At 49.9% G+C, this 10,707-nt stretch overlaps 1 protein-coding gene and 1 long non-coding RNA gene across 3 annotated transcripts in view; one reads left to right on the top strand and one right to left on the bottom strand.

Moving 5' to 3' along the window:
* DAP3 (death associated protein 3) overlaps positions 1-6,325 on the top strand; it is a 32,943-nt gene extending 26,618 nt beyond the window's left edge. For both annotated transcript variants that reach the window (XM_073888544.1, XM_073888543.1), the window contains 7 exons: positions 518-648; positions 1,341-1,421; positions 1,508-1,666; positions 2,184-2,243; positions 2,798-2,887; positions 5,161-5,278; positions 6,024-6,325. In XM_073888544.1, coding sequence (XP_073744645.1) covers positions 518-648; positions 1,341-1,421; positions 1,508-1,666; positions 2,184-2,243; positions 2,798-2,887; positions 5,161-5,278; positions 6,024-6,109 — 725 coding nt within the window. In that variant the 3' untranslated portion in view covers positions 6,110-6,325. The remainder of the gene's footprint in view (positions 1-517; positions 649-1,340; positions 1,422-1,507; positions 1,667-2,183; positions 2,244-2,797; positions 2,888-5,160; positions 5,279-6,023) is intronic.
* Positions 5,696-9,016, bottom strand: LOC141371739 (uncharacterized). The gene is made up of 3 exons (XR_012376922.1): positions 8,444-9,016; positions 6,104-6,245; positions 5,696-5,833 (listed from the first exon to the last, which is right to left on the bottom strand). It is a non-coding gene; the product is annotated as an uncharacterized lncRNA (long non-coding RNA).
* Positions 9,017-10,707: the final 1,691 nt, after the last annotated feature.

Below are 10,707 nucleotides of genomic sequence, written 5' to 3'. Positions count from 1 at the left end.
GACTCGATCCCGGGACTCCAGGATCATGACCTGAGCCGAAGGCAGTCATAGTTGGCTCTTGAACGATTTAAACTGTGCCTGTCCTCTTCCATGCAAAGGTCTTCCAGTGAACAGCGCACTGTAAATGTATTCTCTCATCCATACGACCTTCTGAGTCACATCGTCTTTCCTCTAGTTTGCTCTGCTGGAAGAATACAGTGGAGCGTACATAGAGCTCATCGACTCTGCTATCAGTAAGGCTTCTGGTCAGCAGTAGGCTAGCGGTTCATTGGGGGAGACAAAAGTCATACGCAGATTTCCAAGTGCAGGGTCGGGGGTCGGGGTCCCTCGCCCCTTGTCACTCAGGAGTCAGTTTGTGGGAAGCGAACGCCGGGGTCGGGGTCCCTCGCCCCTTGTCGCTCAGAAGTCTGTTTGTGGGAAGCAAACATCGTTTCCCATAATGTAAAGAGGCCCAGAGTGTTCTGAGCTGAATACCGTCAGTTCCTGCCTGGTTTCCTTCCTGGTTTGTTTTTTTTAGCTCACCTTTGGGTGAAGAACTGCCGGGGTCTCCTGCAGTCGGCCTACAACAAGCAGCGTTTTGATCAACCTGTAGAGGCTTCGAGCTGGCTGAAGAACTTCAAAACTGCGAATGAGCGTTTCTTGAGTCAGGTGACTAGACTCCTAGAGGTTTGATGCTGGACGGTCTTTAAATAGACTTCATCGTTGTGCCTTGAGCACGGTAGACTGTGGGAAGCTAATATTGTAGCTGGGATTGCTAGGCCATTCTGTGTTTCTCTCCTGTGTCTTACGCACAGTGCGTGACGACCTGGAACTCACTCCTCTGTGCAAACTAAAGCCGCGGCGGAAGCCGTCCCCAAAGCACCGAGGGGCTTCCCAGCAGCAAAGTCCAGTCCACATGGATCCACTGACTTGCCCCGAGCTACAGCTTCACATCCTCTAAAGCACATTTCCAGCTATAGAATTTTTTCCAGATAAGGTCTTTCATGCAACCAGAAATGTAAGGGTAAAATTATTCTTTGCTCTGGTAGTTCTTGGATACGATCTCCAGGCCAGGAGTTTTCAACTCTGGATATAAATCAGAGTCACCTGGGAGCTTATACCTGTGGATGCCAGGGCCTCATCCCGGACCTTTCTAGTCAGAATGCATCACCGGTTTTGTTCTTATGCTGTAGGCAGAAAAGGGCTAGAAAGCATTCACTTCTCTCCTGGAGTCTCTCAACGTGGCTTGAAAAACAGATTAAAACTGACTCCTAACAACCTTATCCTCCTACCTTCTCAGCTGGGGATGGGTTCATCTTTAGTCTAAATAGGCTTTCTCTGGTTTTTACTTTTGTTTTTAGATAAAAGTTCAGGAGAAGTACGTCTGGAATAAGCGAGAAAGCACTGAGAAAGGCCGTCCTCTGGGAGAAGTGGTTGAACAGGTATAAAAAAGACAGGGGATGGGTACTGCGTCATTCCAGAGGAGGCCTCCTGTGGGCCCGCAAGCCCCTGCCTCTCCTCCCTGCAGGGCCTGACGCGGGTGAAGAATGCCACAGATGCCGTGGGGGTCGTTCTCAAAGAGCTCAAGAGTCAGAGTGGTTCGGGTGCATTCCGCCTCCTGGTGGCGGTGGATGGCGTCAATGCTCTCTGGGGAAGGACCACGCTGAAGAGGGAAGATAAGAGCCCGGTAGGAAAACGGAGTTTCCTTGGTCACGCTGACCTCTGGTGCCGCCGTGTGGGCGGGGACGGGGCTTTGTAGTCCGCGCAGATTTGCTGGCCTTAGGGGCGTGTGAATGAAGATGTAGCATAAACATGGCACCTGGGGGAGAGGGGGGGTGTGGGGGTCCCCCCATCCACTGAAAACTCAAGGCGGGTATTTGGAAAAGAACCCCCGCAGCAGAAGCTGTGTCTTGTCCGTTTTTCTTGCTGCTCTATTTTCAGAAGGAGGCTGGGTGACTGGTTTCTGCAGTGTGGTGGCCAGCGCACCTGGCCTCAGGGCACAAGAGAGCCGCGGTGTCGGGAGGGGGGCGTGCTCTCCCTCGGTGACTGCTTTTTGTCCGAAACGGGCCGGGCGGGGGGGGGGGCAGTCGGGGGCCCTCCCCTCTCAGAGGCTGCTCGAGTTGTTGCCAGTCGTTTGTGCCGGGGGAGCGTCCGGGCACAGCTCGTCCTGACCTCTGCCCCTCCCCCACACTGGCGGCGTGCAGATGGCCCCTGAGGAGCTGGCGCTCGTGCGCGGCATGAGGAAGATGGTGAGCAACGACTGGGTGAGTGTCCGGGACGCCCACTACTCGTCCGTCTCTGAGTTTAGGGACAGAAGGTTCTTTGTTTAAAGTCTCTGTATTTAGGGGCGCCTGGGGGGCTCAGTCGGTTAAGCGGCTCCCTTCGGCTCAGGTCATGGTCCCAGGGTCCTGGGATCGAGCCCCACGTCGGGCTCCCTGCTCCGCGGGAGGCCTGCTTCTCCCTCTGCCTCTGCCCCTCCCCTTGCTTATGCTCTCTCCCTCTCTCAAATAAATCTTTAAAAATAAATGAAGTCTTATGTATTTGGTTTCTGATCTTCCCACTGGATTGGGAAGTAGCCATTGTATTTAAGTATTGGCACAATTTTACTTGGCAGTTCAGAGTGTTTTTCTATCTTCCCAACTTTGGAAAAGATTATTATCGATGTGAGATCATGTAGCAGTTTGTGGTCAGAGCCGAATCCAGGACTAATAACCTATTCAGTTGCCATCTACCTGGACAGAAAATCTACAGATGACTAAAATGCATTTTTCTGTGTTTCCCACCTTTTTCTCACTCGGCCTCTTGCCCTCTCTTTCAGCACGGAGGCGCCATTGTGTTGACGCTGAGCCAGACTGGGTCCCTCTTTAAACCGCGGAAGGCCTATCTGCCCCAGGAGCTGCTGGGAAAGGTCCGATCATCAGAAAATCTGGTTCCCCTTAGATGGTCATTCTGTCTGAAGAGGTTTTTTTGTTACTCGTTTTTTTAAAACATAATTATAGACTTGGAGAAAAATCGTATTCCTGTATGACTCATCCAGGTTCCTAAAGTGTTAACGCTTTTCTATATTGGCTTTATTCTTTTCCATCTACTTTTTTCCCTGAATTATGTGACAGTTACCTGAGACATGCTGCCTGCTTCGAAATAATGTGTATTTCCTAAAATCGAAGACATTCTAAATATATAACCACAGCGCAATTATCAAAATCAGGGAACTGGCATCGATATATAATTCTGGGAACTTACCTTTAGGACGGGCCGAGATCTTCCCAGGTCTCCCAGTGTCCTTCACAGGAACAGTCCTGGTCACGCGTCCCATTTGATTGTCTGGTTCTTCGGTCCCTTCACCCTGGGACAGCACCTCGGTCTTTGTCTCTTACAACCTTTGGAAGAGTACCTGCCAGTCGTGGGTGGTTTTGTGGCTTGTCCGGCGACTTCTCCGGATGGCGTCTCCTAGCAGCCGCCACAGTGAAGTCTGAACACTTGGCTCAGGTGCCGTCCACCTGCTGTGTCCTCGGTAAAGCCACTGTGGAGGCTCCCGCAGAGGCTGTGTAACTGTCCCGTTACTCCTCACACGCCGCCCCTTACTGGTCGGAGCGTTCATTGGTGATTCTTCCCTAAACCCGGCTGTGGCGCTTGCAGAATGGTGTTTTCCAGCTCCCTCATCTCTTCTGCCTCTGTTGGTTGGCGTTCTGTTACGTGAGAGAACGTTCCTTCCCCTTACAGTTACTTGTTTCATTGTGGACATGCAGACTCCTCTTTCAGGAGTTCTAAACCTTTACTATCGATCTCTGTTTTGGTGCTGAAATTATTCCAGATTTGGCCAGCAGACGCCCCTTTGAACTGGCTTCTGTGTGCTCTTCACACGCCTCCATCATTCTTGAGCCCCTGCTTTCTTGTTGGCAAGGAATACCGATGTTCCCCACTCATCTTGTACTTTCCATGCCACAGGCCTAGAATCAACCCCACCGCAGGCAGCCCTGGTTCACTGTGGAGGAGAGTGGTATGTGAATACCAAGTCCCGGGGCGGGGGGGGCCCTGGCCGGCTCAGTCGCTGGAGCGTGTGACTCTTGATCTCAAGGTCATGAGGTCAAACTCCACCTTGGGTGTGGAGCCTACTTTTATTTATTTGAAGATTTTATTTATTTAATTGACAGAGCATGCACAAGCATGGGGGGGGGCGGGCATCAGGCAGAGGGAGAAGCAGACTCCCTGCTGAGCCGGGAGGCCAGTGGGGGACTCGATCCCAGGACCCTGAGATCATGACCTGAGCCCAAGGCAGACACTTAACCGACTGAGCCACCCAGGCGTCCCTGGAGCTCACTTTTAAACAAAATGTTTAAAATATGCTCCCTTCTTCCAGAGGTGGAACCGAATGCCCCACCTCTTGAGCATGGGCTGGATTTTAGATTCCAGGACCCGACTGCTAGGTGTGCTTACTGCTGCTGGGGTGTCACTTCCTGTAGGCCTCCCAGTGCAGTCTAGGAATAGATGCACGCATGTACGTGTGCTGTGTGCACGTGTCTGCACATACATGCCCACGCACATCTCTGCATTTCCCAATTCCTGTGAAAAACCCGTGAGTGCAGACTGATCCCGGCCAGCAGTGCAGCCTCACCGCCGCCCCCCTTCCGGAGGGCGGGAGCCTTCTCTCCAGCGGGACGAACGCCATCCGAGCCCACAGGGAGGGTCGGTCCCCAGCTGCCAGCCCCAGGGTCGTGCAAACGACGTGGTGCAGACGAGAGCCTGGCATTTGCGTGGCGCGGGTTTTGTCTTTCTCGGCAGCATCTTCCGTCCAGGTGCTCTGTTCAGAAGTGAACTCAGGTCCCTTGTCCCTTCAGTATTGTGTTTGAAAACTGAAATACGGTTTGATGGATTCTTTTGTTTCAGTGTATGTTCCATTTAATGGGTCTTTGTGGCCACCCTTGTTCATTTTGTTTCTGTTTTTTGAGTTTATGAACCGTCAGAGTGGTTGTTGACTGTTGAAGTCAGAACTGTGAAAATCAGAATTGCAACTCTGTCTGCACACAGACCGGGCGTTACGTCTCGCACGAGTACAGGCCGGTGTGGTGCCCGTGCACGGCGGGGTGGCCAGACAGCGAGGAGCAGAGGGGAAGCAAAGCGTTTAAGTCAGGCCACTCTCTCTGCTGACTCGTCACTTAATGAATATTCTTCCTTCTCCAGGAAGGATTTGATGCCTTGGATCCCTTTATTCCCATCCTGGTCTCCAACTACAGCCCAGAGGAGTTTGAAAGCTGCATTCAGTATTATTTGGAGAACAGCTGGCTTCAACATGAGAAAGGTCGGTCATCGAACTCTCCGTCCGGGTTTTGTATTCAGTCTCACCGAGTCAGAGCCTTATCTCCTCCCGCGGCAGCAGCCTGCACTGTCTTTCTCCCTTTGTCTTGACTTCTCTCTGGCCGATGAGGCGGTAGGAAAGGTGGGGGGGCGGGGGGGTGGTTACAAGATAGTGCACCTCTTCCCAAACTCTGACGTCAGATGAGATGCTCACGCCGGAAGCCCAGCCCCATGCGTGTGAGAGGCCAGCCGGCGCCCCGCCAGCCCCTCGCTCGGCTGTCCCGGTCTGCAGACTCGAGCGCCTCGGGCCGTGCGCTGCCGCCTTGCCCTCCGCCCCCGGCCCGGGCGAGCGGAGGAGAGGCCGAGGTGGTTCTGTTGCTGGGTGAGAGCGAGCCAGCTGCCGTCGGAGGGGGTCGTTCGAAGACTAGAGGGAGGAGTAGAAAGCAGCCTCAGCACATGGTAGGCCAGGAGGCACAGTGCAGAGATTTCGGAGGGGGTCAGCATTTGACAGAGTCCGAGAGTCCAGAAGATGTTCTTGGAACAGAGGGAGAGACAGATGCTAGATTACAGAGGAAGAGAGAAAAAAAGAATCATTTGCTGGGAAGACGGATCTAGAAGCGCGGTCTCTCGGCACTGGTCATTACATTCCAGCACCATCTGAAGCACGTAGCCTCTGAGCACAGAATTTTCTGGGCAGCACGGTGCTGCAGACAGAGCTGCGAGCTGTGTGTCTCCCCCCCCCACTTTAGCTCAGACGGAAGAAGGGAAGAAGGAGCTGCTGTTCCTGAGTAACGCAAACCCCGGGCAGCTGGAGCGGCTCTGCGCCTACCTTTAAGCTGCGGTCACGGCCTGCCCGGAAGACAGGGGCCATTTCCTGTCCCGGACCCAGTCAGACGGGACGTGGCCAGGACGAGTCAGCTCCCAGCCTTCGGTGAAGACTGACGGTAGTGGCCTGAGATGTCCTCTTGTTCCTGAAAGTAGTTTATTAAGTGGAGTTTTCATGTTTTAAGTAATTATGGATCTTTCCCTTAAATAAATTATCTTTCTTAAAGTGTTGTGTTAGATTTATAAAATGGAAAGAGCCTTCGATTGGCCAAATTGAATTTCTCCAGCATTCTGCTTGCGAGGGGTCTGAAGAGACCAGATTCTGCAGAAATTTCCACTAGTTCTATTTCCACACTTGATTCAGGTCAGGAGATCGAATTTGCCCCTTAAGTTCTCCCTCCCACGCCGGTCCGCTGGCTCCCACGGTCGCCCCCGCAGGGGCCCCAGGACTACGGACGGATGGAGGGAGCCCCTCCTTCATGCACATGTGCGTGCCAGCTTGGGGAGATTTGAGAAAATAGTGACTCCAATCAGTTTCCGTGGCGTTGAATTCCCTGTCCTACCCCCATTGTAGCACTCGAGGCCAAGTCTGCGCCCCAGCTGCCACTTACCAGCCGTCTCGGGGCCCCGCAGCCCCCGTCCTGCCCTGTGTCACCTGATCGAACTTTTGGGGCTGTTTGTGAGCACTGAATCACACGGTGTGTGTGAAGTGCCTCACACGTGGGCGGTACTCCTTCAGTGGTCGGTCGCTACCCTTTTGGACTTGATTTTATAGCGCTTTATCTGGCCTATAAAATAGGCCACGGTATTTTATAGGCCACGAGGGAGACTGTCTGTGGACGTGCAGAAGCGTTTTCGCTGCAGAGTGAGCTTCCCCCCACTCAAACCACCTCAAGGCTCCCTCTCAGAACCCAACCTTCGCCCCGACCCAGTCCTCAGTCAGGTCGGCCGGCCTGGGGTCCAGATCCGCACCTTACAGCGCCTGCTCCGTCAGCCCCCGGCTCCGGGAGGCTGGAGGCCTGTTCCAAACCCTGACATGCCCCCACGATGGACGGTCGGGGTCTTCAGCTCTGTCTTCACAAGAGTCAAAGCCCATTGTCCTCTCCACCCTCACAGACTGCTGACACACCCGTCACCTCCTGTTTGAGCTCCTACACGTTTGCCAGTTTGCTCTCTACCCACACCCCTGCCTCCCCCCCTCAGCCCCCTACACAGGGCCAATGACCTGAGCTGTCCTGCAGCTGGATCATTGGGTGGCTTCCATACACCTTTATTCCTACTGTTTAGCCATGTTCAAACCATAAGGAACCATGTATCATGGAAATCAGCCTCCTTTCTTGCTTCCTTTTCTAGAAGCAACTTCTGTTACCGAATTCTGGAGATAAAAGTGCACACATAAATTGGGTTTTTTTAAACACTGGAGCGTTCTCTTCTGTACTTTGGTGTTTCCACATAGCTTGGAAATTTTCCCTGTCAGGAGTCTGTCTTGTAAGTTGAGTGCCCTCGCACTCATTTCATTTGAAAAGGGAAGGAATGAAGTGGTGCCCACAACCTCCGGGAAGGGCTGCATCTGCTCTACACTCAGACGCTGGGACCGTGTCTGAGTGGGCACCTGACCTCCACCGCAGAGGAGGCCAGGACAGTGGCTTCCATCTCTGGGCGGCGCAAGTCAGGATCACTAGGCCTCATTTTCGCTAATGAATGTGGAACAGGAAGTTGTAGGGCTAGACCGTCAGAGATGTACAAAGATCCTAGCATCATTACTTCTGTAATTCGCTAAATGTCATCTGTAATCTACTCTGTCCAGTCTTCTTGCTTAAGATCCTTCTACAGACCTGACCCTCACGCCCTGATTGCTACTGTCTCCATGCTGCATCTGCCCCACAATTGGTCTCTTGGGGCTTCTCTTACTCAACTGCATGGATTGGAAAGTAAAAAATCCAGGGACGCCTGGTGGTTCAGTCGGTCAAGCACCTGCCTTCGGCTCAGGTCATGATCTCAGGGTCCTGGGATCGAGCCCCGCATCGGGCTCCCTGCTCAGCTGGGAGTCTGCTTCTCCTTCTCCCACTCCCCCTGTTTGTGTTCCGTATCTCGCTCTTGCTGTCTCTCTTTCAAATAAATAAAAATAGTATTTTAAAAAAAAATCAAACTATGTAAGAATACACTTATCTTGATGAGCACTGAGAAATTTACAGAACCGTTGAATCATTATATTGTACGTGCGAAACTAATATAACACCCATGTACACGTGAAGTATAACATCTATGTTAACAATACTCCAATAAAAGAAAAAACTATGTAATTTATCCCGTTAGCAAAGCAAAGGAAGAATAAAATTATCACCTTCATTCAGAGAAAGTTTTCTTCAATTCCAAATCCATTCATGAACAGAACTCTTAGGGGCACCTGGGTGGCTCAGTCGGTTGGGCGTCCGCCTTTGGTTCTGGTCATGGTCCTGGGGTCCTGGGATCGAGCCCCACATCGGGCTCCCTGCTCAGCGGGGAGCCTGCTTCTCCCTCTGCCCCTCCCCCTGCTTGTGCTCTCTCTCTAATAAATAAAATCTTAAAAAAAAAAAAAAAGGAAAAAGAACTCTTAGTAAACCAGAAACAGAAGACAACTTCCCACAAGCAGACAGAGAGTACCGACAAAAATTCTTCAGTCCACATCAGGGGCGCCTGGGTGGCTCAGTCCTTAAGCATCTGCCTTCGGCTCAGGTCATGATCCCGGGGTCCTGGGAACGAGTCCTCAGTCGGGCTCCCTGCTCAGTGAGGAGTCTGCTTCTCCCTCTCCCCCTCCCCCTGCTTGTGTTCCCTCTCTCGCTGTGTCTGTCAGATAAATAAATCTTCAAAAAAAAAAAAAAAACTTCAGTCCACATCAGACTCAGAAGTGAAGGGTTACAGCTTCCCCAGGCGGGGCAGGGAGCAGGACATTTTTTTTAAAATTTTTTTATTGTTATGTTAATCACCATATATTACATCATTAGTTTTTGATGCAGTGTTCCATGATTGTTTGTTCATAACACCCAGTGGGGAGCAGGACATTTGATTCCACACCATTCTTCCTAGTCAATACACTGAGATGAGGAAAACAAAATGTTATATATAAGATTTGGAAAGGGATAAATACAATCAATCATCATTATTTATGGATATGATGGTGTAGAAACCCGAGAGTCTACAGATAAATTATTAAAATTACTAAGGGAGCGCAAGCAGTGGTGCTGGGTATGTCAGTATACACATCAGCTGCATTTCTCCATAACAACAGAAAATAAAAGTTTTATTCATTTACAATAGCAACAGAAATAGATAAAACAAATGTAACAAGGTAGGTATATGATGTTTATAAATAAAACTATTAAATATTATTGGAGAAAACTTAAAAGGCCTCAATCAATGGTAGAATATAAACTTTCGAAAAGTTACTATTTTAAAGATGTCAACTCTCCCCAAACCGATCTACAGAGATGCAAGGCTATCCCAATCAAAACACCTAGAGATTTTTAAATTTTTCTGTGCAACCTGACAAACTAATTCTAAATATTTTGTGGACACAAAAAAGCCCAGGATACACAAGACTTACTCTCACCTTTTACCCTATTTTGAAAACTGTCAAGCCTACAGGAATGCAGAGAGCTATACAAAAGAATCCCATATAACCTTCACCTAGATGCAGCCGTTAACCTTTTGTCACACTAGCTTTATCTTTCTACATATTTATTTCCTTTGTGTCATCATTTGAAAGTGAATTGCAGACACATCTTTTACCACGTTTCTCCTAGGAATAAGATCTTCTACATACCCAGGATATCATTAACCCACCAAAGAAACCCTTCATGGACACAACGTACTCTAATATGTGCTCTATTTTTTTTTTTTTAATGTGCTCTAATTTAAAATTTCTCCAGTGCTCTAATTTAAAATTTCTCCAGCTCTAATTTAAAATTTCTCCAGCTGCCCCACCCCACCCCCGCTCCAATCCAGGTTCCAATCAAAGTTCACAAATTACATTTACGCTGAAATGTGTCCTCTTAGCTTCAACAGACCCTCTGGTTTTTCTGTTATTTGACATTTTCGAAAATGCCAGGCCCGTTATTTTACAGACTGTCCACATTCTGGATTCGTCTCACTGTTCCCTTCAGATACAGGGTAAATACTTTTGGCAAACGCGATACACAGCTGATGCTTTCCGCCTACCACACGTGACATCACGGCCGGTGGTTTCATTCTGGTGAGGCTAAATTTGATCACTTGGTTAATTCTGGCATCCATCATTGTAAAAGGAGCCTTCTCAATGTAATGAACAAGCAGAGTATTACCGTGAAATCCTGAAACTATCCCGTTTTCCCATAAATTATCACCCAAAGGTTTTAACATCCATTGATGATCCTCATCTGAATAGATTGTTAAACTGATGGCCGCAATCGAAATTGTCCTTCCTTCTACATTTATTCAGCTGCTGTTCTGTCACCCCGAACACCCTCCCCTTTTTTAGTCTCCTTGGGGACTCTAAGACACTTTTTTAAAATATCCTGTTTAAATATCCTGTGAAATTGGAACAGACACGAGCAAAAGCCCAGAACATAACATAATTAGTAACATCTGAAA

Source organism: Callorhinus ursinus, unplaced genomic scaffold (assembly GCF_003265705.2).
Source record: "Callorhinus ursinus isolate GAN/ISIS: 27379988/994484 unplaced genomic scaffold, GSC_fseal_2.0 scaffold92, whole genome shotgun sequence".
NCBI lineage: Eukaryota > Metazoa > Chordata > Mammalia > Carnivora > Otariidae > Callorhinus > Callorhinus ursinus.
This window is presented reverse-complemented; position numbering and strand designations above follow the sequence as displayed.